This window comes from Erithacus rubecula, assembly GCF_903797595.1.
Source record: "Erithacus rubecula genome assembly, chromosome: 8".
NCBI classification, from domain to species: Eukaryota; Metazoa; Chordata; class Aves; order Passeriformes; family Muscicapidae; genus Erithacus; species Erithacus rubecula.
In genome coordinates this window covers 2,794,425-2,821,088 of record NC_136659.1, presented here as the reverse complement: position 1 = coordinate 2,821,088, position 26,664 = coordinate 2,794,425, and the positions used below count along the sequence as shown (strand labels likewise).

Here is a 26,664-nt window from a genome sequence, read left to right as displayed (position 1 = left end):
GAACCAGGTCCTAAACTTTGCACTCTAGTGAAGATTGATGTGCTTCCCTCTATGAAAGGCTGGTGAATTCAAAGAAAGAAGTGAGGGAATAAGAAAGTTATCATAGCTGCAGCCTTCAGGGGTTAGTTGTCATGGGGCTTTTTTATTAACCAGAGAGAGAAAATTGAAATAAAGTCCTTGATTACACTTGAAATGACATTTTTGTGTGTGTGTTATATAAAGACAGTACTTTAGCAGAAGTATGGCTCCAGTGTTGTCTTTCAGTGCATGGTTTTAGTTAAATCAGCTCTGGCTGCAAGTGTGGGATTTTAAAAGAGTAAAGTTGTAAATTTTATAGGTAAGTGTGAAGCAGGATGCTTCTGTTCTGATGTTTTTTCTCTTGGTGTAGTAGGCTGCATATGCAGGGTGTTCCAAGCATAAGGGAGATGGGAGTCAAATAAGCATCATTGCCACTGCAGAGAAATGCCAGGTTTGGTATGGCATGGATGGCAGGAGAAGTTTTGGAGAGTTAGTGGGAGTTGTGATGAGATCAGTTTGGGTTCAGTGCCAAGAATTCTGCATGGCAGTTTTCTTCAGATGCATGTTTTGAGAGTTGGCATTGGAATCTCTTGCATTTTGTCAGCCCAAATAAATGGGCTGTGTCTGTGGAGGCCTGAAAGCAAAGTTAGAAGTGGAAAATAAGACCACAGGAAAAGCAAAAAATATATTAATTTTGATTGCCTAGGAGTTTAGAAGTAAAGTGGGGTGATAACTTGATGCATCTCACTCATATGTAATTGAAAGTAAGACTTAAATAAAATACACAAGAGCAGGGGTTCTTCCAGGGAAAGTGACTTGACAAGCTTAGGAATATACTTCATTTCCTAGGGGAACAGAATCAGGATGCTTCCTTTCTTTTATGAATTTTAAGCTCAGGAAATAAATTCAAGGAGAATTTAATTGAGTAAGAGTGCCTATCAGTAACAAAAATTATGCTTTGGAGATTTGTGTGGTTGCAGCCCTGGTGCTTCAGTCTTAGCATAGCTGAACTCCCCATCAAAGGAAGGTACATTTGCCATGTCTGTAGGGCAGATGAGCATTTTTAGTAATGAATTGAGTGGCTTAAAGAGAAATTTCAAGGTAAACTTCCACTACAGTTTAATTATATTTTAAAGTAAAACTGGATTTATGGGGTGGTTTAAATTTGGACTTGGAGAAGAGCTTTATGCTTGCATAAATAATGGTTTTGTTGTTGTTTTTTTCTCTTTCAACAGAGGTTGCAGACCTTGAAGCTAATTTACCTTGTGAGTATAACATTTAATAGTATGCATTTTAGGGGGGAAAGGACCATTGGAATGAACATTTTGACTAAAGTATGAATGCTAATGATATTTTTTAATTCATGGAAAGCTGTGTACATCTCCACCACTCTGGCTTGAACAGATTTTCTCTGTTGCTTCCTCTTACAGGGCTGTGGAGAACTGGCCCCTCATTAGTGTCCTTTGGAAGGAGTATTGATAATTTGCCTCCAGTTTTTATTGCTGGGGAGAGGCAGCAAAACTTTCATAAAGCACCCAAAAGGTCCTTGGGACTCAAGGGTGCAATTAGTGCCTCATTCCTGGTTTGTTTTTTTTTTATTCTCTCATTTTCAAAACGAGGTTCTGACTTAGGGGCAGAGCAAATGGCTCAGCTCTCAGAGAGCATGAAGTCAAATCTGCAGTTTTTTTACTTCAAGATGTAATTTCATGTCTTTATTAATGGTGAAAATACTAATGAAAACTAATTTTTTAGGAATGATGCGTATTCCCTTTAAAAAAAAAAGCAGCAAGATAATGTTTTTAGATCTAGAATCTAACTTGAGATACAAACCTTCCTTAAAAGCAGTTAAAGAGAATTACACAGAGTAAATTTATAAACTTTTTTCAGTGTAGGTTCTGTTAGAGGGTAACAAATACCTGAGCAATGTGTGGTTTCAGTTACTACAGTGTGAATGCATCACTAGGGTTTCTGTACAGTTCTAGGTAGGTTTTTTTTCAGGCAAATAGGATTTATGGCTATGATGCTATTTAGCTCCTGGGCTACTGAAAAGGAACAGCCAGCTTGATGGGTTAAAAAGCTAAAAACTGCATAATATGGGTGATAAAATATCCATGATAAAGTGTCTCCTCATGGCAGCCAACAGTGTAAAACTCGTTGTCTGATGTAAATTATTCTTTTGCTTCACAGGTACATGTAAAGTGAATTTTCCTGACCCAAACAAGCTCCATTACTTTCAGCTAACTGTAACCCCAGGTAATTTTTTTTCAATATATTACTTTTGTTTCTGTGTATGTGTTGGTGTTTAGGAAATGTAATTCCAAGAGGAATTCCAATAAAGCCTCGAGTCAAAGAAAGTCTGGCTGTAATAGTGATTATTTTATTAATGGGATGGAGAAACTGGGCTGAGTTTTGACAACCAGATTCCAGTAAAAAAGTCTTTAAAAGTGAATAAGGTTAGGAAATATTCAGATATTGTTTGCTTACTTTGAGAGCTTTTTTCCTTTCATCCTGTTTCAAATCACTTTGATTTATTTTTGCATTTGCAGCCCAGTTAGGTTGTGTGTTCCCTTGCACTGATTGCTTGGCTCTGCAGAGGTGTAGAGAGAGGTTACCAGTGTAGCACTGCTGGAAAATTTCAAACCTAGGCATGCCTGAAGATGCTTAACAAGGAGGAGTCTCTGAGTCTTTGTTCAAATATGTGAAATCGGATTTTTTATTTTTTTGAGTATCCTGTGAAGCTCTTGCTGGTCAGTAAAAGCATTTTCTTAAAGTATCATTTCCATATAAGTTTTTTTAATAGCCATCTGAAATTAGTGTTTTCTGTGCATTTTAGAATAGAAGGTTGTGTTTTGTGGATGAATTGGCATGGAAATTTATTTAAACTTCACATGCACTTGTGTTTGACACTGTGCAGGTGATTAAATCAGAGTATTGCTATTTGCAGTGGACTGAAGGGTGTGAGTTAGTTACTGGAGGATCCATGTCCCCCTGCCAGCTCATTCTTGTAGTTTTTCTGTAGGTGCTTTCTGACAGCAGAATGTGGGAGAGGTGTGTCAATCTCTGGTGTATTACCTGGAGAAACAGTGCTGTGCACTTCATGGAGTGCCTGGGATGTTTCTGTCATCCAGCACTTGGAAGCCAGAGCAGCACTAGGTGTCACTGTTGCTGTTTATTTGCCCAAACCAGCTGGCCCTTCCTCCAGCAGAAATTTTGGGTGGTCTCTGTTAACATGTCCATTCATGTGACTCCCTTTTGTGATGGAAAAATGAGTGAGGCTGCTCTTGTCAATGTAATTAAAAATAAATGCAAGAGCTAATCTAGAACTTGGCCCTGTCATTCTGTGTAGGAGTTGTGCTCATGTTTACTTGGTGGGTGTTAATTCTGCTTGCACCAAATGGCCTTCACTTTACATGATGCTGCTTTATTGTATTTTGGGAAGGAGTTGACTTTGCAAGAGCAATCACTGTGCAAATGAGTGATGTATGAAAAAGCTGTCCTACCTCCAAGGAGTCTGAATCCTAGGAATTGTTTTGTCTGTTCACTGCTGTGCAGCAGGATGCTGCAGGCAAAAACCAGCTGTTGAATGCAGAGCATGGGTTTTGTGCCAGCTTCCTTGCTGAAATGATCTTGCCAATGAGGTGATCTTAATTAACATTTTGTTACTCTAAATATAGCTGCACAGCTGAAGTCTCTGCAGTTGCAGCCTGACCCAAGTAAACATCTATTTTCAGCTGTGCATAATTCAGGTGTAGAATCTTGTGATCAGCTGTAGTTTAGCACTCTAAAGGCAGAACATAACACAGACCAAGAAAATCTTTGTAGTTTTCTGCCTCTCTTCAATACTGAAGTTTTCTCTAGTGTATGCTAAATCTTAGTTTCCCTTGAGGCAGCAGAGTGGTTGTCACTGAAGTTTTATGGCTCTTGCAGGCTCTTGTTGGCTCAAGCATGGCTAACTCTTTTTGTGTTGTCTGAACAGTACTGCATGAATCTTGACTTTGTTCTGTGCAGTCATTTTAAATGTGGCTGGTCTTGAAAGGACAGTAAAAGAAGCTTCCTTAGGTTTTCATAAAAAGACTAATTTGAATAAGAAAATAAACTTGATCACCAAGCAGAAATCCTTTCAGGTCCGTTGCTCAGCACCTCTCACCAAAACCTTTCTCAGATGGTATTTAATGTCACAAAATTATCCTGGTGACAGGAAGTTTTTAATTTAAAATGATTCTGTAGAAAATTTTGATGAGGGTGGCTGCTTGCTTTTTTTTTTTTTTTTTTTAAACATAATTGAAGAAATTCCAATCCCTGCAGTTTTCTGCAGTGCACCATCAGTGGATATTTAGCAGCACATGCAAGAAAATGGCTAAGACTTGGATTTTTCTGCTGCAGAGGACAAAACTCTGTGTTCCCAAGGCAGACACTGCTGGTTTTCTCTGCTGTCTAAAGCTTCTCTTCCTTTTTGTCATCTGAAACAGTTGTTCTGCCTTTGAAAAATACCCTTGTGCCACCACTTGCCTCTGTTCTTATTTTTTGCACCAGTATTATATTAGATTAAAATCTAGGGAAAATAAGGAGATAGATGCTTAGAGTCCAGGCTTGCTGCACTGGTATTTGGAGCACAAAATTGGAAGCTGAAGACTAAAACATGGTATGACCTGGAAAAAAAAGGAGGTGACTTTGGGTAGCTTATATGTGAAAAAACCCCAGAAGAGTAAGTGCAGTAAATGCAATTTCCCTGCAGTTCCCAGGCTGGGGTTGGTGTGGATATTTGAGTGTCACTCCAGAGGGATTAATAAAGACCCTGTTTTCTGGTGAAATGCTCACAAATATTGGTGAGCATGGCTGATTCAGGGAGCTACTATCCGAAGTGCATCCTTTGTGGCCTGCCCTAATTATCTTGCATTTTCTTCCAAAGTGAGGAAATAATTTGTGTAAGTGTTTTCCAGAGCACTTTCAGGCATTAAAACACCCTACAAATGCAAGCCAAGATTAGTCAGATTGTTGGTAATGAAACTTGAGACTGAAGTGGGAGGGATGCTTGCTCTGCTAATACAGCTTTAACACATAAATTTAAGCAGTAGGAGGAAAACTGTGCCTCAGACATACTCCCTTTTTAGTAAAAATCTCTGTGGCCAGCTTCCTAAGTTATGTGTTAAAGCTTTTTCATTTGATAGCTTTATTTATAGCTCTTTCCTCACTGTTAACTCTGCCAGAACCTTTTTCCCACCACTTTTCCATGCCTGAAAAATTGAAGATTTCTCTCCTAGTCTGAGAACCTATTTACTTGTGATGCTGGAAGATGACTTCATTGTGAAGGGTTATCTTGTTAATGCAGTGCAAGATTTCTGGCTGGGTACTGGGGCTCCCCAGAATTTTTAATAAATGTTTGAGTGATTGGTAATGAATATCTTTAGTGTTGCTTTACAAACACAGGGAGGAAGAATTGTGTAAAAGAGGGGAAGAGAGATGTCTTGCTCTCCTAATTGTGTAAATATATCTTTGCTTATTTGATAGCAGAGCCAGTAGCTTACCCAGTGGTTTTTGATTAGTGATTGGTGTCAAGGTAATCCAAAATATAAAATGGGTTGTCATGTGAGGTAGTGATGAATACTGAATTGTTTTGGAGGAAGACTGGATCTGAAAGTTCTTAAGTGTTTCTGTTGGACAGCTATTGCAGTGAGTGTTCATTAATCCTCAGGATTTTCTTTGATGTCAGCCACGTGTGGATACATCCATCATCAGTCATTTATTTCATTTTAGCAGGGGTGGGATGTGAAGAGCTGCTGCATGATTTGCTCCAAGTTCAGCAAATCAAGGAACTAGTGAAATTAAGCCAAGGAAAATAACTTTTGTGCTTGGAAATGTGATAATTCCTGACACTTGGTTAAAGTGTGTTATAGTGCTAGCTGGTGGATAAAGTGCAGTCAGCTGTCTGTGTTCTCTTGGATAAATGTGGTGTTAGAGCTCCTGGGGGATACTGGACCATTTTCCCAAAGATTCCTGTCTGGAACAGTGTCTCACTCCAAGTGTGATGCACATTTGACAGGGAACAGTTTGACCAAAGGGTATCAGTGTAACTCACCTCTTACTTCTTATTCTTCAGTAATGGCTGATTTTTGTCTCTGGATATTTAAAAACAAAAGATAAATGCTTGGTTCTTGCTTTTTTCTATAAAAATCAGTGCATTGTGCTTTCTGGTAAAGCATAGCATGCCTAAAATTGCTTAATAAATCCAGCACTGCTCAGAGTTGAGTTGAGTGGGAATGGAGAACAGGTTTGAAAAGCAGATCAGGAGACAGCAACCTGAATGAGGATTTTAATGACCTACAGCAGACAAACTAGGTTTTCTTTGTGGTTTGAAACAAACTAAGTAATAACAAAATTCTTCTTAGTCTTTTAGTAGACAATGGATTGTTTCACAGAGCATTTCTTTGCAGTGTTGGTTTAAGAAATACAAAAAAATCTGCATCATATAATGCTAACCAGCCCTTCTGGCCTTCACTGGGGCTGGAGTGCTCAAGGTGGTTTGAGTCAGAGCATCCCTCAGATGTCTCAAACCCCAGTGTGGGCTGGGGACCTGTTTCCCTTTTTTAATAAAACCCCCTCAGTTTTGGCAATGCCAGACACATTTCAGATCTCTTGCAAGCATCTCAGCTTCCAAGGACAGCTATTTCAAGAGTTGCAGGCTGACTGTCATGCCATTGTATTAGCCCTGGTTAAATAGAAGTAGATATTTTGATATGTCATATTTGAAAATTTAGCCATTTTAATAATTCAGGACTGAGGTTGGCAGAGGCAGATGTGTTTTCCTAGCAGATGCATCACAGTAAGATTATTGCAATGGAAGAGCCTGCTTGCTCTTATTGCAGTGCACTCTGAAACTTGCTCTTGCACACATCATTCATACCACTCACCACTGCTGCCAGCATGAGTCTGGGAGGCTGTGCTCAGTCCTGGAGCAGGATTTAGCAATACATTAGCAAGTGCAGGATTTCTCCAGCTCGTTCCAAGGGGCACTGGTGTAGTACTGCCTGCCACATGGCAGGATTTTCTCCCTACAGTGAGAAGTTCAGTCCAAGCTTCCTCTAGTTGGGTTTCCCTCTTCTGTGATCAGGGTGGTGTATTTTTTGTGGGACTGTTGGCTCCCCTGACTTCAAATTTCTGCTGTAAAAATGTTGGGAGCGCAGGAAGACATGATGCTCACACACCTCTTGGATTAGGTGGCTTCAGGTGGTGCAAGCAGCTTAAGTATTTGATGATAACCCTGTGCTGTGGTTTTAATCTTGGTGTTTTTCTCTTATTTAACTCTTTTGCTTGTTTTCCTTTTTCTAGATGAGGGCTATTACCAAGGAGGGAAATTTCAGTTTGAAACTGAAGTTCCTGATGCCTACAATATGGTGGTGAGTATTTGTCATTAGTCTCATGGTTGTCATTTAAATTTTCCTTGCAGTTAACAGAACTTCAGGGGGAATTTGGCATTGAGACTGAGAAAGGATCTTCTGTCTCTTAATAATCTCTGCAACTGTCTGGCAGAAGTTCTTGGAAGTGCAGATGAGTCTGACCTGAGTGTCCTCCCTTCTGGCTGAGGTTCTCCTCTCTCCTGTTAATTATTCGTGAGACATGCATTTAATTTATCATTAAAAAGTTAAATATATAAGAATAAAATTAGTGAACCAAAGGGAGAAGGTTGACAGTTCTGTAATTTCCTCCCCATTCTTGTGCTTTGTTGTCTTACTTTTCGTGTTGGTAGTTCAGTCTTTTCTGAGAGGCTGAAAAATGTATAGGGGAGGATCCTGGAGAAGAGCTTCAGGGAAGGTCTTTGGTTCCTGTTCAGCTGTGCTGAGTCTAAATTCAGCACTATCTGTGTGTGGTAGTTGGAGTCACAGCTAGGTAGTGTTTGCAGGTGTGTGGGTTTGGTTGTGGGATGTTTTAACTTCCCCTTAACTTTACCAAAGAATTTCATACTATGACAGAGGTCACCCTTACTAACTTCTGTGTACTCAGTTTATTTCCTTTGTTTTTTGTATTCCAGTTGTTCACCTAAACAGCACTGCTGCAGTAAAGTGTTTGCTGTGTGTTAACAGGAGAGCTGAAATTCAGTTTTGATCAGACATTTTCTCAGTTCCCATAATAAAAAAGCCTCTGTTTTATTATGGTTCCCTGGAAAATCTACAGCAAATGTTAATGAAATACTTTAAAATCTGAGCACCTGTCATCCAATACAAAAATTAAAAAATTTGTAAAAATGCAGGAGGTTGAATGTTGGATTGGGGGCAAGGTATGTTGGTACACCTATTTTTTTGGAGTGCCAATTTTTCAAGAACTGGAACTGCTAATTTTAAATGAGGAATTCCAGAACTGAAGTGGCTGCTTGGGAGTAGAGAAGGAAGTGAATGTGGTCACTGCTGTGGTAGCAGCTGAGACTAGATCTGCCTATGCAGCTGTGAGGTCTGAGGGACAGGAGCTTGAGCAGGGAAAGAAATGGATTTTGGGAACTTTGTTGTGCAGAGTGTCACAGGTGTTCAAGTGAAACATCATCCTGAGGAAATCTCTGGATTTGTTGGTCTGGGGGAGCGTTCAAAGATGACTTGGAACAAGTTGGAAGGAGAAGTTTTGTCTGAAGATAAATTTTATGCTAGTGCTGCAGTTGTCCTGTCTGTCTAAAAGGGAAAAAGGAGAGAGAGAAAAACCTTTGTCTTACTGTCAGGAGTGGGTTTTTCTAACTTTTAGCAATGAAAATCACTTTGAAAGGATAAAGGAATTCTTTTGTTTCCAGAGTACAAAAAATGAGACACCAGTTAATTCACTGTGAGGATTCAGGGATTTTTTTTTTTTTAAAGAGTTTCTATAAAGCTGTTTTTTGACTCATCAATACATTTCCTGTTTGAAGGTGCATATGGTAGAAATTTATTCTTTTATCTTGGTCTAATGGCATGGAATAAATTCTGCTGCTTTTCCTTGCTTGAGAACTAGACATCATCTTTCAAAACAATGTGAAAGTGTAGCTTATGAAAAGCTTGTGCTGTTAGAAAATTTCTAAGGTGTTTTGGAGGTCAAAAAGTTTGGGAGTGTATTCTTTGAGCCACTTAATTTTCAGTGATGCCATAACTGATGTCCCTGGAGTTATTCACAGAAATAGAGGAAAGGCATAGTCTGCATTATCAGTCCCAGATTTGTTGTGGTGATCAGTGTTCTTTCTTCTAGAACATCTCTTTTAGGGATCATAGTGTCATGCATATTTTCTTACCTTTTCCAAGGAGTCTTAATTAAAAAAAACCTCTTAAAATGGTAATTGGAAAGTTAGGAATAAAATGAGACAAAGCAAGTGATTCTGCCACGCTCTTTGAACTGTTTTGACTCTTGATTGAAGACATCATTGGAAAAAGTGGAGGGAGATGACTCCACATTTATAATCTGTGATATAATTCAAGTTCTGCAAGGTGCTGGTGTGTGCTGATGGATTCCAGGACACTTCCTATCAAAAATAATCTGCCTGATTGAAAGCTGCAAGTCCTAATGGGGAGAGCACAGGGATGGCACAACGTGCTGTTGCTAAGCTACTGAAATTTTTATGTCCCACTCTTTATTTACTTTACAAAATTAGAGCAAAGGAGACACTACTATAAAAATCTGTATTTCAGAATCCCACTGTGAAATTTGGTGATCTTACCTGTGGCTTTTCATTTTAGTGTCTCAAATTCAGCTCTGATATATTCCTGCTCAGTTGGGAACAGGAGGGTCTGTATTTAAAATAAATTATTTATTTGGTGTAGTTGCTATCTTTGCATCCTCTGCTGTTTTTCAACAAATCCCTGATTTGGACAAGCCTTGATGAATTTTTTTGGTTTAAATTATTGTCTTAGTAGTTTAAGTATGAAGAAGCTGAATGACTTGGAGTGTTTTCTTTTCCCTGAAGGAGTAAATAATCTTGGCTTTCTTAAAAGTTTTTTTTTTTTCCTAAGGAAAAGCCTAATACCAACCTGGTTTTTATGAATAGTTGAGAAAAGCTAAAAGGGCAGAGAAGTCTGGTTTGATTCTTGTAGATTATCAGTCATTCCCTAAACATACAGACCCAGGCTGTGAATATCAATTGTATTTGCCTTTTTCTGCTTTATGAGTTATAACAGGGTTTTGTCTTAAAGGATAACACAGTAATTTGTTTTCTCTCCTGGCAGCCTCCAAAGGTAAAATGTTTGACAAGAATCTGGCACCCAAACATTACAGAGACAGGAGAAATCTGCCTAAGGTAGGAACAACATTCTGTTGGAGATTTTTTTTGATAAAATATTGGATGTAGCTGTGGTTGATAGTATTTTTTCCTGCTGATTCTGCATGTAACTTTAGGAACATAAAAATCTACTGAAAGTTTCATTCTTGCTGTGCTTTAGGGACCATGGAGAGCCTGACTTTTGAGGTTCAGACTTAGTATTTTGTTCTACTTGGGGTAAAAATGTAAACTCCAGCCTAAACAAAATGTGATTGGGTTTTTTCTTCCCTCCTTCATGACTGAATTGTCCTGAGACTTTGAAGCTTTACCATTTAATGCCCAAGTGTGTTAAGAGCTTGAAAATCCTTTATAATTTCAAAAAGGAGAGGAAAAAGTGTTCCTTAAACTTTGACAATAATTATTCTTTGTTTGCCATTTGTTAATTGTAATATTTAATATCCTCTGATAATTCCCATGTGCCAGTTATAACAAAGCAGGGTTGGGGTTAAGAAAAGTCAGGATATAAAACCTGAAAGCTTTCCTTTGCCAGAGTGAGAGGCTTCTGTTGCTGGGTGGTTTTCCTCGAGAGTAAATGTTTCCTCTTGTAAATGAATCTGTGAAACTTCACAATTTCATCCTCTGTACCTGATGGTGGAATTGGCCAGAAACCAAACAGAAACAGAAGTGGGAAGCCTGCCTGTCATTTTTCAAGCTAATGGCACACACAAGAAAAAGCAGATGAAGCAGAAGCAAAGCCTGTAAATGAGATTGAAAGCTGTTCTGAAAATCCAGCATGGTTGTCACCATGTGTATAGCACATCAGTGCTTAAAGAGAAGCTGAATTTTTCCTCTAGATGGAAAAATAATTTTTGTGCTGTGTTCAAGGTGAAAATGAAGTTTTTAATTGTTCTTCCTAGGCAGGTCAAGCTCATCAGCCCTAAGAAACTTAGATGTTCTGAGTGCAAGTGAAGGAATGAATAAGTGAGATGTTTGAACCAGGGAATAACAAATCCCAGCTACCAAACCCAAGCTGAAGCTCCAGTTGTAGCACAGCATCTTCTGAGCTTCAATAAAGCCTCACATTCCTAAAATCCCAGAGTGGTTGGGCTTGGAAGGGACCTTAGAGCTCATCCCATTCCACCCCCTGCCTTGGGCAGGGACATTTTCTGCTAGACCAGGTTGCTCCAAGACCCATTCAGCCTGGCCTGGAGCACTTCCAGGGATGGGGCAGCCACAACTTTCCCATCTCTTGAAATGGTTTTAATTATAAGAGATAAATGTGGTGTTTGGAGCATCATAGTTTTAATGAAGTGAAGGCATTTGTTCAGGGATCCACATTGCAACAGTTTGGATTGTCAGATACCTTAACTTAACAAACCTTGGAAATGTCTGGCATTAGATGGAAAAACTAAAATAACTTAATTGCTTTATGCCTGTTAGAAAATACATTCTGCATATAGTATCTGCAATCAACTTACATAAGAGTCTTTGCATTAAAATAGCTTCAGTTATTTTTAAAAGCAGAAAAAACATCTTCATCAGTGCTTTTCCCCACGTACCTCATTCTGTTTGACAATCATTCCTGAATTAAAACATTCTAAATGGTTAAACTTGTGATCAGGTGTGACAGTTCTAGGTAGAAGTGGTGTTTTTCTGGACTGCAGTTACCCTGGACCATATTATTAATGATGGATATTAATTAGGTCTGGCCCATACTGGATATCACCTCCACTGCACGTGTGAGTAGAAAACATGGAGGTTTCTCCAGGACTGATCCTACAGGATATTACAGTCACTTAAGCTGCAGATTGGGTCAGCTGGAGTTTCAAAAGGTTTTACACTTACTGGGATCCTGCAGTTCCCACTTCAGTAGGTTTTTTTTTTTGAAAGATCTCTTCAGGATTGTGTGTATTTAAAAAGAAAAAAATTCCTCACAGCTTTCTTCCATGCAGGAATTACTCCCAGAATGAGAAAATATTTGTTGAAATTTGTTGAGCAGCTGATTGCTCACATCAGTGGCTGTTTTGGTTACTAAAAGTTCCAAAGCAGTGATTTTGCAGTTTGCCCATAGGAGCCCAGATGTAAGGATTTGTAGTCATAGGCTGGGAGGTCTCTTTAGATATAGGAAAAGATTCTATTTAGAAAGAGAGTGCTGCTCTAGAAACAAATCCTATCAGCAAATGAGGAGTATTAAGCTGCAGGGACACTTCTGTGTCTTCACTGCTTTCCAGAGTGCTCAGAGAGGTGCAAGTGTCTCCTCAGTCCTGGCTGTGGTGTGCCCAGCTGGAGCTGTGCCAGGAGAGCTCTGGGGCCTTGGGGAACTGCAGGCTTAGCTCATGCTCAGGTGCTCTGTCACTGAATATTGTTAGGATTTTATTCTGTGTGTTGACTTCCTCCTCACTTGGAATTTTACAGTGAGGTGTATGGAGAGGCAAAAGGAAGTACTGCCACACAATTTAATAAGGAACTGACCAAAAGCAAGCTGCTTTTGCTTTTGTCACGTGCACACAAACTGCAGCCACAAGATGTTGCTTTTAATGTTGTGGTAATGGCAGATTTTATCTTTTTAAAGGCACAGAAATGAGGTGAGCAGCACAATTAAGGTGGAATGGGCTTGTCCAGGTTGATCATCCTGTTCCTGGGATGTCTGCACTGAAAAAGAATTGAATTTCCTTGGCTATAAACTTGCCACATTAAATAACTGCATAACCTTTATGGTCTAGTCATCCTCTGTAATTTAAAAATTACTTCATATGTGTCAGCCTGGAAATTGCTAAAACCTAATAGTTTAAGACTGTTTCACTTTAACCCTGTCATTTCAGTTGTAGAAGCTGCTGCTGGTGGTGAATTTTTTGCTTTGCTGTGTGAGCTGTGAGTTTTAGATTACTCCTTATAGGGGAAGGAAGATTGTGAAATGATGCCTCAAGGAGTTTGAGATTTTTATTTTTTTTTTTATGTTCAGATTATTTCTCAATTGTGCTCTGATCCCCAATCTATTTCCTTCTCATAACTGCTGAGGTTTGGATCACAAAGTTCCAGAAATGCCTGAACACTTCAATGGTTTCTACTTGCAATTAGGTCAGCAGGTTCACTAGGCTTAATATGTACCACAATATGCTGGTCATAAAGAATTTCTATGCTGGATGTGTGCATACAGGAAATTCGGTATTTTGCATGTAAATATTCATATTAGAATTCAAGTTATATTCTAAAAGGAAGTTTTTCCTCTGGAGCAGACAGACTAAAACACTTTCACTTATCTTCACCTGTAGGAATCTGAAGTCCTTTCACAGAACAGAGGATGATGATCCTCTCTTTGCTAATTAGATACCCCTCCCCAAAACACCCTTTTTTGGATTGGTTTGTACCAGTTTTGGTGTGAGATGAGTCATCCTGCAAGGCTGTCTCTTGACCAGAGATGAACATGTTCTAAAGTGCATCAGGGAGTAAAAGGAGGGTTCAGTGTTGAGTCTGTCACAAGAGTTTGTCACACTTGTGCTGCTGGAGGAGAGTAATTCAGGTGTTTTGACAGAGGTTGAGCTCAGATGGGGAGTTCTGTAATAACACTGTGTAGAAGGTAATTTTAGGCAGACATCCAGCTCCTGGGGTTTAAAATTCCATTACCTGAATATAAATAGTGCAAGAATTAGATCTTAGCTTGCAATTACTTCCTTATGTTTTCTGAGAAAGTTTCTGACAAAGGCAGTTTAAGCAGAAATGGCTCTGTATAATATGTGTATCTTTTTTTTTTTTCCAGCTTATTGAGGGAACACTCAATTGATGGCACTGGCTGGGCCCCAACCAGAACCTTAAAGGTACTGTTTCCTTTTGGATGTGTCCATCAAACTAAATACATCTTTAAAAGTCCTTTCCTGATCTTGGAAAGAAACAGCTCATGTGGTTTGCATAAGGAGAGGTTTTTGAGGTGAGGGTTTTGTCTTTCAGCAAGGTTGGAACAGATACAGTGCTGGTTGTAGAAATATTGGTAGTTTTGGTGTGGCTTCTCATAAAAGGTTTTAGAGGTGACTCTGAGAAGCCACACTCTGTAAAAGTTGCTGCTTTTCACCTAGGCAGCAAACACAAGAGCATCCTGTGAACAGCAATCCATTACCCTGGTAATTCCCATGGGATTGATACTCCTGACAAAATCAGTGCAGAACACTGAGCAGGAATTTATCTTCCTGTTGCTGTTCCCAGGAATGCTGCCAGAATTGTTTCTTCCAGAGCTTTAACAACATTAAGTGGATAAAGGGTGTGCATCAGGTATTTGTCTCTTTCAAAATCCAAATTGAAAGTGACCTTTATCTGATACTTGGTTTGCTTTTTGGCACTATAAATGAGATCTGTGACTTTCTCCATCTGTAAAATCTCTTCTGAGGTGAGCATGTGACTTTCTGGAAGTAAAACGAGTTTGTTGTTTTGTGGATTTTCTTAAAACAGTCTTTCCCTATTATTTTTTCATCAGTTAGTGTGATTTTGTTTTGCCCTTTGTGTTTTTGTTTTCATCTCAGGTTAAATCAAGGCACTGAGTAAGTTAACTAGTTCTGTTCCTGTCCCTGTATTTTTATTCAGGGAAAGTTTTTAGACTACAAATTTCAAGCTTCAGCCATTAAAAAATCAGTACAAGTGGACAAGAAACCCAGAAGACAGGAGCTTTTTCTGTGATTGTTGGAATGAAAGATTCAGCAAGAGAAAAGGAAGTAATAGCTTAACTTCAAAAAGAAAAAAAAAAATCAAAATCAGATGTCCTCCTTGCATTTTTAATTTTTTTAATATTGAAACAGCACAGTTGTGAGCTCACTTTTTACAACTTTTCATCCCCACAAGGAGAGCAGTGAGAATTTCCACAGAAGCACTGTGGGCAGTAATCCAGTCTTGGCCTGTAATGGACTTGAAATTCAGTATTTCATTCATCAATAATATGAAATCAGCCTGGTTTTCTGGAGGAATAGCACCCAGATCTGCCCAATAAAGCACTCTGAACTACTTCTAAAAGATTAAATTGAGAGTGGGCATGTCCTTCTGCCACAAGAACTCTTCCAAGGGCATTAGTAAAGCCATTCAGAGAGAATACACATGAGCAGCCCCATGCACAAACCATGCTGAATGCAGCTGCTTGCCTGGAGCTTGTGTGCTTCACCCTTTGGAAGGTCAAGTTTGTGATTGTGTCTCATTTTTGAATCCTTGTGGTGGCAGCAGAGCTCTTAGGTGAAAAATCCTTCAAAATAAACTGCTGGGATCTTTTAAGTTTTTTTTTTTTTTTAGTAGCAAATGGGTAGAAACATGAATAAACTTTCTGAAATAAAAGTGAAAATCTGCTAAATTGTCTGTAAAACTTGATGAAATTTTGAACAGTGTAGAGGATTCTTAAGGGAGGAAGACCTAAGTTTTGTTTTGTTTCCCAGCATTTTTTCACACTTGGTGTTACCTCTTCCATGATTGAATTCTCTTCAGGTTGCCAAGTGTTGAGCTGTATCTTTTCCCCCTTCTTTGTGCTTGGAAACACGTTTCCATGGACCAGCCTGTGTGTGAGTGAAGGCACTAAAGAATGTGCTATTTCTGAATTCCTGCATTAGATGCTTTTTAAAAATCAGGTTTTGAGCAGAGTGGGGCTCTTACTCTGAAACAGGTTTAAAACATTCACCTGCTGACCTGTCTATATATATACTTTTTAAATCACTTTTTTTTTTTTTTTTATTGATAGAAACACTCCAGAAGCCCAGACCATTAGATAATTTCTGGTAATGGTTGGTCACCAGGCTGTGGATTGTGGATTTAGTTCCTTTGTAGCTAAAAAGGAGTTAGCAACAGCAGATTATTTACCTTTCAGTCTCCATTCTGTCATGTTCTCAGCATCATTTTGTTGCATACTTTTCTCTCTCAAACAGCTTGTTGCCAAAGCTGGAGACTGCTGCAGTTACTTTGGGCCCTGCTCAGAGTGTCTGAGCTTGCTTTTCTTCTGTTTTTAGGTGTGCTGGTCAAAATGAAAGTTTTCCAGGCAGAAAGCAAATAGATGGCTTTTATTCCATTCTGTTCTCAGATAGTTTTTTACATCACTGGAAATATCAGCTTTTAAATACCTCATATGACTTCACACTGTTGCTGTTTCTCTGCTTTGCACCCTTCAGGAATTTCAATTCCAGACTCCAAGTGCTTTAGCAGCTCCTGTTAGTCCCCAACATGTCCTTTATTTGCCATGGTTATCACCTGCCTAGCTGAGCTAATTCTCCTCAGCTTTGTCCTAAATGCTTGTTTTCATTTTGCAATAAAAACATCTCAGGTGATTGATTTTTAAGAACTGAATAAGTGGATCTCGATTTTAAATGCCTGATTGGTTCTAAGAGTCAGGCTCCTTCTGCAGTCACCTTTAACTGCAACTGAAAATTGGTTCATAAATCAGTGGCTGATTGATGGACCTTAAAAATAATCAAAGCACACTTGAGCAACTCTGTGGAGGGCATATGAACATTAAAACCAGTGTTTAAAAATGTGTGGTGGATGTTCACAGGGAGTGTTTGTCCTTTTCCTTTCTGTAGCTGTGTTGTGATAGAGATCTAGCTGGGTTCTTTTCTGGAGGGTTTCCATGTTTGTTAGGTGTGTGTCCATTTCAGGTTTTCACTGAGATAGTTCAGAGTGCTAGCTTTTGTCACTTTTGTATTACTGCTGTCAGGAGAGACAGGAGCCAGGGGTGGGAAACATCCAAGTAGTCTTAAACTACAGATCTGCCAACAGCTTTTCATGCCCACCTACAGGAAACCAGTGTTTTTTCAGAAATTTCTCTCCCATAACTCCAGATCCTAGGTTAATAAATACCTGTCTGTGCTATTAGATTACCTGATCTAAAAAGAATTAAGACTCATTTCCAGTAAACTATTGCTACTTGAAGCTGATCCTTAAGAGCTTTGCTTATTTAATTAGTGTTTTAATACTAAATGGCAATTTGTCCACTGTGGTTCACTGGTTCTGCCCTTGTCTTCAAGGCAGTGGAATGACTTCATTTGGAATCATCCAAATGTCAAACTCATCTCTTGGAGAAATCAATCAAAGGATCGTGACTTTAATTTTTCCACTTTTCCTCAATGTTTAAGCATCAACCTGAGGAGTTTTGAAAGTACAAAACCTTCACCCATCATCTTAAGGAAAAGAGATGGTCTGCTGTCAAATCAGCTGTAATTAGTGCAGAGGAGTGTTTTAAACAGACAGTAAAATAACTGTCACTGTCTTGAGGATGAAGGGGAAAAAAGAAACTTGATCTGTGTGCTTTTTCTTACATTAATTCTTGTTGCTCAGGCTGTTTTTCTCAGCCTTATGATAACATTGTGCAGCTATTGATGTATTTAAATTCTGTTTTGGAGCTGGTCTTTTTATGTGTCTTCTTCACTTCTAAAAATTTAATAAGCTCCAGACAAAAACTTCAGATCCAGTATTTGGAAAAAGAAGTTATAAACCACTGAAGACAATCTTTTGTGTAGATCTGATATTCAGTTTTTTCTTAAAATAAGCTTCAGGAAATATTTTTCCAGGAATATATTGTGTTGTATTTTGATTTTATTGTAAATTGGCTTTATCAGTTTTGTAAGAAATTATTTTTTTCTTTGACCTCCATACATGCCCAGGCTGGTGCAAGTATGCAACTCAGTGTTTTCTAATAGCTTTTGCTTCGGGAAGGATTGGCACAATTTTAGTTTTCTCTCTTTAATGTCCCCTGGCAGAGCCAAATCTTTGGTTTAGGTACAGTAGGTGTTGTTACGAGCATGTGAGTCAGGAGAGCTGAGATACCTCAGTAAGTGTAATTATAAACCATGCTTGTTCTTCCCAAATAGTTGATTTCTGAATATTCAGTTTGTGTCAGCTTTAATGCACGGGGCTGACTGGTCTCCAGAGGGTGATGGCTTCACTGTTGCAATCGCTGTGGTGCAGTTCACTAAGAATCTATCAGAGAATTCCCCAGGGAACAGCTTGCCCAGCATTATGCACTTGCCCTGCAGTAACCACAGGGAGGAATGTCAAGGAGTCAGTGACAGTGAGGGATTTGAGAGCAGCGCTCCTGCATACTTGGCACTTCACAGCTGGCTTGATCTGTGAGGAACAGGCTGGAATTGTTCCTGTTTTCTTTCCCCTCCTATATTTAAGTACAAAAGAAATGGTTTTCCAGCCTTCCTCCTTGTTTTGTGTTTGCTAACTGGAGCAGTTTATGCCTTTGAAGTTTCCCAAAGCCCTGTAGGGAGCTGCTGTTGTGTTTGGGTGGGAAGCAGGGCCAGGGGTGGCAGGCACATGACAACTGAGGTGCCTTTTGTTGGTGGTTAAAGAAAGGTGGCATTCACTTTTGTCACCTTATTCTAGGTGGAAACAATGTTTTTCAACTTTTGCAAGATTAGAGAGGAAATGTAAAAGGACATTTTATTTGGGATAAGGCAGTTTAGGAGGGAAGAAGTTTTTTCATAAGCTGAAAAGTGCCTGTGTCTCTGGAATGAAAACATCTTTTTTTGATCCACAGGAACAGTGATAAATTTGATGGGGTGGTATATGAGGTATGCTTGTTTTTTTAGACTGCAGTGAAGAGAGGAAGAAGCTGGGCTTGTTTTTAAGACATGGTGGAAGGGAAAAGAAAAAACACCTTGAGGTGTTGTATGGGCAGACAAAAAGAGTAGAGAGCTGCCCCAGGACTTGGCCATGCATGTCCTGGACTAGAACAAGCTGAACTTTGGAGTGGCATTTCCAGTCCTTTTTAAAACAAACCAAAAAAATATGCTTCAGACATGCCTGTATAAATGACTGCTGCTCCATTTGTTCTTCTGACTGGGTTAAACAATTTGTTTATACAAAATTGTTTAGCAATGAGCTTTGATTTGGTCAGTGTGTTAGATTAGAAATGCTACTTGGATCTCTTAAGGGAACTTCTTTGATTGGAAGTTTGTTAGGTGCTTTTGTCTGGCTTGCTCTCTTCTTAAATTAAAGTATTAAACATACTTTGCATGCGAAAGGAAAATCTTAATTTGCAATTTCCATGTTTGCTCTCTCTCCAGAAGTGCCTGTGGTTGTGTTTCTGCAACCCTTGTCTGTGGCATGCATTGCTTTTGTGAAGTGGTTCTGAGAACTGTCACTTGGCAAGATCAGTGACTGAGTTAGGGCCTCCTAGAAATGCAAAGCTTTGAGACTTCCTGGCCTCAGGAGAGGCTGTTTCAAAAGCTGCATTGAGGATTTTGAGTCACTGCTCTTGAACTTCAGACACTGCTGCAACACCAGTTTTTTTTCTCCTCGTTTGGCATGCCGTAAATAAATCTGTGGGCAGGGATTTAGTGTAACTTTTCACTCAGATGCAGCACAGAAATAGTGCAGAATGAAAGGGAACAATTATGAAGGGGTGTTTACAACAGTCTGTTGATCTTCTGACTTGCCTGTATTGACTTCCCCGTGCTCCAGCCCAGAGTGGTGGCAGTGCCATGGAGCAGAGTTTGCTTCCCTGCTTCTTGGTTTCACATACCATCATTGCCTCTTCTGAACTGGTGAATTAAACCCAAGACCTGCCTTGGACTCCCAAAGGCATCTGACCCACAGGTGACATCTCAGCTGATGGGAAACCTCTGGGATACTGGACAGGGAACAGCCTGGGCACAGCTGGAGCAGGAACCAGATGAAGCAGCCTGAGGAATTTGGCAGCCCTGGCTGCAGGTACAAAAAGCAGTTTTGGTACAAAAGCAGAGGCTCTCAGCTTTGCTCTGTTGCTGCTCCTCAGCAGTGGTGCCCTTGTCCTCTGTAACTTTGATGTTAAACAGAGAAGAAATTGGATGAAAAGCTGCTTTGTGAAGGAAACAGCTTTGTCAGGTGTAGATGTCTGATCTTGTACTAGTGGGGTCTCACTGAAGTGTAGCACTGTCAAGGTGGGCACTGTATCCAGTTGCCACCTGCCCTGCTCCTGCCTGTGAAGATAACCTTTAAAAATTCCTGCACATAGACTTAACTTTGTTTTCAAACTATTTAAGCCACAAGTTCAGTAAATATTTGAAGCCAAGCTTGATGCTTTGTTACAGTGAAGGAGAAGAGAAGCTTTTGAGCTGTGAAATCTCACAAGATCTTCAGTGGCATGCACATCCTTTTAGTTCCTCAGGAAAACCCAAAGCAAACATCCAGACCAGTGCTTATCTGCATGCAACCAGCAGCTCTGCTGCAGTCAGTAATGCAGTGATTATTTCTGCAGTTGAATACCTGCTTCACTTTTGCTCATCTGTTCCATCCCACTTCCCTTTCTCAATATCCTAGATTTAAATCCAGGCTAGCCTCAAACTCATTACAAAAAGTAATTGCCCTCTAGTAGTAATTTAGCATTATTTTTTATGGAACAGTGCAAGAGTATAAAATGAATCCAGCAAATAATAAAAGTTGAATAGATAGAAACATCAAAAATGGTATTAAGGCTTTCACAGGTAAATTATTCAGTAATAATAATCCTGTCATGCTTTTTGGTGTCTGGAATGACAGTGGAGATGTACAGCATTCTGACTTTTGCCTGTACAAAGGTTTTTGTTGGGGTTTTTTTTTTGTTTTATTTTTTTTTTGTTTTGTTTTGTTTGTTTGGTGTCCCCTTTTTTTGTTTTTCAGTGGAACTCTATAAACCAGCCTGAGTGAGTCAAGCACCAAAGCATTTAATGCACCAAAGCATTAAAACCAGAGTTCAGCACATAAGAATTTGGGAGCCACTGATTATATAATGGGGAAAAGCATCATATTTCCTTTTTGAGCTGCAGCATTTCCTTGTGTGAGGTATTGGACAAGAAGGAGAGGGCTCTGCTGGTGTCTGGGGAGCTTCTGGAGCACTGCTCAGTGTAATGAGAAGAGAGCTCTTGAGCATTTTACAAGGCACTGACTTTGTTCTCTTTTAGCCATGCTGGTACTTGAACAGCTGTGGGCAGTTTGTAACCCTGGGAATGCAGGTTTGGCATTCAGGATTTAGAAATGGCCAGACCCCAGAGTACTCACATGACCTTGCACCTTTTTAGAATGGTTTCAATGCTCAGTGTTGTGATTCTGCATCACATTCTGCAAATGCAGCCTGCTGTCTCATGCTGTAGGTGGAAGGCAGCTTCTAAAAATGTTATGTTTTTTACTGCAGCTCTGCTTCCCTGGAGGATAAGACAGCCTTGGAGGGCAGCAGTGAAATGGGCTCCTGACCTTTGGGGGGCAGAGCATCTGCTGGGGCAGATGAGGGGTTGCCCAGAGCTGCTGATGCCTGGATGTGGGAGAATCAAGTGGGAATTGAGACCTTCCTGCCTTCTGCTACTCTGCAGGCTCTCCATGCCAATAAATCTTCCTTCAATCTGTGACTTTGGCACATCACTGCATTTGTACTGATAATTTATCCCAAGGATTAATACAGGTTTCCTTAATACCATGCTCTGCTGACCTCTGCTGTGCCTGCTTTCTGTGCAAGCCATTGAACAAGCACAGAAGCTTAAATAAACTGTACAACAGTGATTTCCATCTGTTATTTGAAATAGTTCATTATCTCCTGCTTGCCAGGGAGTTGGCAGAGTTGTTGTTTGGTGTGATTGCTTAGCACTAGAGTCTTAAAATTTACAGATAATTGTAATTAAATGTCTGAGTGACCCCTTTGGTGCAGTTTATGTGTGTGAAGGTGATGAGCACATTTGAAAGTTGCTGTCTTTGCCACACTTGAGGAGGTGCTGAGGCTGGAAAGGCTGACAGTGCCAGCCCTGCTGGGCAGATGGATGTTTTAAAAGCAGATAAACTGAGTGAGTTGTTTGTGCAAGATCAAAGGGAAATTAGATGGTGAGAGGCTGTTGGCTGCGTAATGCTGACATCGTGTCTTGTTCATTAGGGCATAATTGGACAGTGTCCTTAAGGGATATGGATTTCTGTGATCCACACTCTCAGCACAGGGCCCAGAACAGGAAACAAGCTTAGATGTATTTATTTACTGAAGTTCTTTGATGTGCATAGGAAATTTTTTACTCTGAGGCTTTGTCTTTATTGTAAATGGTGTGTTTTAGCTGTGGAATGACTTGAGACATATTTCTCTGTACTCCTACTACACCTCACCCTTTTTTCTCTGATATTTTGACAGTTTCAAGTATTTGTTTGCCCCCTTTTTAATTTTAAGAATAGATTGCTGAATTAACTTTCATTACCCATTTTTTAAACTAAGCAGTGTGATTTTCAGTTGCTGGCAAATCCTAAAGTTTCACTCCTCTCCTGGAATGGAGGAGCAGCAGGAATAGACACAGAAAGATCTGACCTTCTATTTGAATATGCAGTATTTGGTTTTTGCTGACTTCTCAATATCAAGTGGCCATGAAATGGGAAAGCTTTTTCAACATTTTGATTTAAATTAGTAAAACATTACTCATAATCTAGATTTTTTTTCCCAGTTATTTCAGGGATTAATATAAAAAGAAAGTTTGTGAACATGTTCAAAACTCCTGAAATTAATGTCTGACTGTGTTTTTTCTTTGCAGGATATTGTCTGGGGGTTAAACTCTTTATTTACTGTAAGTAAAGGAATATTTTGCACATTCACTTCACCTTTTCCTGCCTGGTTTAGTTTCAGCATTACTTAATGCTAACCCTGTGTGTTGCCTGTAAAAGTTTGTCTTTATTTCCCTTGGCTTCAGTGGGTATTAGAAGAGTATGAAATCAGATTATTCTATTTGTGGACCTCATCCAGACTGAAATGCCAACTTTTTGTACATGGATTTTACTTTGGTTAGAAATACTAGGGGATATTTTGATAACTGATTATTTGGGATCTTCCACATAGTATGAAACTCCTTCTGTTGATTTGCAGGAAATAGAAATTCGTGTTGCTCTGAGAAGGAATTGTGTTTGTGTTAGTCTTTAAAAAAAAATCCTATTTAGGAATTAATGACTGCCCTGCAGTCTCATTCCTTTTTTGAACACTTACATTCCTATTCAGGGGCCTTGGTATCCATCCACAGAGTTTGCATAAAATCTAATTTGTCACAGAATTTATGTGAATTTATTCAGGGATCCCCTTTCCTCCCCACTTTTTTAAAGATCAGTGGAAGGAAGGAATCTGTGATGCTGCAGGAGCACTTTGAAAATAGAGGAGAGAGGTTACCATTTTTAGGGACTCCTTTCCTCAGCTGGGTGGGAAGGTCACGAGAGAGCAAAGGCAGCACTAGTTTGGTGGCCACATTTGTCATCTCCTCTGGAGGGACCACCCCAACCACTCCAGGGTGTAGAAGGAAACTTGGATTTCCTGGCATCCATAGTCTTGGTTGGTTTTTTCAACAACTTCTTTGGTAAATGCATGTAAAAGTTTGGGGAGCATGTGCCCTTCCAGCAAAAGTGAATTGCATTTCACAGTCAGTCTCCCTGTGCATGCCAAGGCAGTGGAAGGAAGCAAAATCCTCAGGGGCAGAGCTGCACATAAAAGTATTGGGCAAAGAGCTGCAGAGAGGGGTGATCATGGGTAGGAGATTGTGGGGCTTTGTCATGGCTGGTAAGAGCTGTGCTTCCCTCCTGGATTTCCCTCACACCCAGCTTCTTGTAAATAATTAGGCTTTGAAAAGCTGGCACTGGGATCACACTGGTCTGTCAGATTCATGGGGGGTTTTATTGAAAAAAGAGTGGAAATGAGGTGGGGTGGAGTTCTGATTTGAGTGAAGTGTGGGGTTTGCTGCTTGAAGATGAGTTGGGCTGCCAGGAGCCTTTCCCATTGTGCAGCAGTGGTGTTTCACTCTAACACAGGCTGACCTTGGAATGGGGAAAGATCTGGGCTGCAGATCAGGGGCCTTGTGATTCAGTGTTATTTTTAATGATGATTCCTCTTCTCCGTTGTTTTTAACCCTAGACCTTTTCTCCTTCCAAAGTTAATGTTTGAGATAAAACTGAGAGGCCTGAGGTTTGTTGTGACTATTTTTGCTCTTTTGACCCCACATGTCCTCAGTTCTCAGGGTGTTTGCATTCCTTTTCCTCTAAGCCCTGTTTGTCCCAGAGCAGTAAAACCTCCCTGTCAGGCTCCAGGTTACATAGCTTCTTCACAGAGAAAATTAAATTGCTTTTTTATGGAGGTGGAAATAGAGAAACTCCTACTTTATCTGCACACTGTTTGCAGAAGGTTTTTTGAAGGTTTACTTTGCTCTCTAACAAAAATCAATAGGAATTGTGCCTCCTGAAATGTTGGCTGTTCCTGCAAAATTTAGTTTTCCAACAGAAATGCATTCACTTCCAGGTAGAAGTGTCATGGGGCTGTGTGTGGCCCACACCAGAAGGGTTTAAATGATGCTGTTGCCATTGTGTTGTCCTGTGATTTGGTTTCTAAAAACCAAACTAATTTGCATTTCCCTTTGGCAGGGACACCACCAAGGCAGTGATTTAATGGCACTGCCCTCTTTGCTTGGCTCCATTACCTTGTTCCTGAGGGCTTTGGGCTCCTTGTGATGCAGTGAGTGGGAGCCCCTCAGTGTTGTCTCTGTTTCTTTTCCAGGATCTTTTGAATTTTGACGATCCTTTGAATATTGAGGCTGCAGAGCATCATTTGCGTGACAAGGTGAGTCAGTGGTTTATTTAAGGCAGGTTGTTCCTAAACAAACACACATTCTGTACTCAGCAGTTCCCAGCTAGTTCCTTTTAGAGTGGTGGAGCTGCTGCTTGAGGTAGTGGAGTGAGTCATTGTATCAGCAACCAGTTATTCAAACAAGAAATGCTTTCTCTGGGAAAGCAAACCCCACACAGCTGTGTTAGTCACCATGTGCTGGGATTGTGGGCCACAATGTGGTCACAGCCCCAAAATAGATGATCCTTTCCTTCTTGTGTCTTAGATTTCCCTTGAAGTTGTGCATGTTCTGTGTGCAGCAAGCTGATGGTGAGTTGGTTTGGCATGGTGACATGAGTGAGCTTTGCCTTAGAAGACCTGTGCAAAGAGCTCCTCTGTCTCTTTCCAAAGGCAGCTCTTTTATTCAGAGCTCTTCCATGTTGCATGTATTTATAAAGCCAGGAGAAATCTGGAGTGGAGACCTCAGCTTTCTTTTTACTGATCCTAATTTTCATGTGCGTGTTATGGACTGAGCAAAGCAGAACACGGCCTGGTGAACCTAAATGACATGTACTGCTCACTTCTGATCAAAAGTGCCAATTCTTCCTTTGCATCCACCTCCAAAATCCCATCAGTCAATCCCATTCCTCAAGCATATGGAACTCACACTTAGTGTGTTCAAGACCTCTTTTTCTAATTAAACTCTTCCAACACTTTTGTTGAAGTTAACCTTTAAGATTGAAGAAAGTTTCCAGGTAAGTGAGTGTTGAAGAATTCATTGAAAATACAGTCAGGTACTGCATCTAATTTATCTCATTTTTTCAAGAGGAAATACCAGGATTGCAAGTTCATCTTTCCAACTACTTTTTTTGATTAATGAGATCTTGCAGCTATTCTGATATTCATCCATGTTTGCAGGGCTGAGATGAGAACATAAAGCAAAGCTGGAAAAAATTGTCTACAAACCTCCTCTGAAAGAGAGAGGTTTTATCATGAAATCACAGAATATTTGGGTTGGAAGGAACCTTAAAGCCTATCCCATTCCACCCCCAGGACCTGGGTTGTTAAAACTGCCATCCTGCACCTCTCAGCCTCATTGAGAGATTGGAAATCTTGGGAATCCACAGAAGGGAAAATGATACCTGATGTAAAAGGCACATCTCTCTCCAAACCAGAGATGAGCCCTCAAAAATAGATATTGCTACACTAATTGCATGGAAGCTGTTTGAAGAAGTAAAAAGGAAATTGAGCTTTTTTTTTTTTTTTTACACTCTTCTAAATCACGGTTTTTTGGGGAAAAATTTTTATTGATTAAACTCCTAGCAGTCTCATAAGCATCTGTAAAATGCATATTATGCCATTTTAATTTTTGCTTTTTGAGCTTAATGTAGGCATTTCATTGATAGTGACAGCACCAGGTAGGGCTGGAATTTCTGTAGTGTGTTTTGTGGTGACAGCAAAAAAATGCAGTGATGTCTTTGTGGAGAGAATTAATAATGCAGGGGGGAGAAAAAGCTTCAGTTGCAGCCTGAGTTGTTCTTTTTGCTTCCCCCTGACAGAGATGTCATATTTTACATAAACACTTTGTTGTGGAGTCAGACTGGTGTGGTCCCATTCTGGCTCTTAAATACTTGCAATGCCCAACAAAATTAATATGGGAATGCTAATTAGTTTTCTTTCCTCTGAGATTTGTTTACATGTGTAATACAATTATACAAGTAGTGTCTGTGTAATATATGCTTGCATGTACAGTATCTGTATGAACAGATGTGCAAATCCATCTGTACACAAACAGTTCTGTGTGCTGCAGATCCTGCAGGGAAACCCTGGGGTTCCCAGGTCTGTGGTGTGGAACAGCCAAACCACTGCACCTCAGGCTGTCTCCTGTGGTTCTCCCAGGGGACATGACTCAGAATTTTACTGATGCCCC

At 39.9% G+C, this 26,664-nt stretch overlaps 2 protein-coding genes across 3 annotated transcripts in view; one reads left to right on the top strand and one right to left on the bottom strand.

The window, feature by feature from the left end:
* The window catches only part of LRRFIP1 (LRR binding FLII interacting protein 1), a 278,630-nt gene that overhangs the window by 103,131 nt on the left and 148,835 nt on the right, over nt 1-26,664 (bottom strand). The gene's annotated exons all lie outside the window — the stretch shown is intronic.
* The window catches only part of UBE2F (ubiquitin conjugating enzyme E2 F (putative)), a 53,488-nt gene that overhangs the window by 8,635 nt on the left and 18,189 nt on the right, over nt 1-26,664 (top strand). For both annotated transcript variants that reach the window (XM_079311368.1, XM_079311369.1), the window contains exons 3-9: nt 1,254-1,283; nt 2,206-2,271; nt 7,345-7,412; nt 10,188-10,258; nt 13,977-14,034; nt 22,693-22,725; nt 24,687-24,749. In XM_079311368.1, coding sequence (XP_079167494.1) covers nt 1,254-1,283; nt 2,206-2,271; nt 7,345-7,412; nt 10,188-10,258; nt 13,977-14,034; nt 22,693-22,725; nt 24,687-24,749 — 389 coding nt within the window. The remainder of the gene's footprint in view (nt 1-1,253; nt 1,284-2,205; nt 2,272-7,344; nt 7,413-10,187; nt 10,259-13,976; nt 14,035-22,692; nt 22,726-24,686; nt 24,750-26,664) is intronic.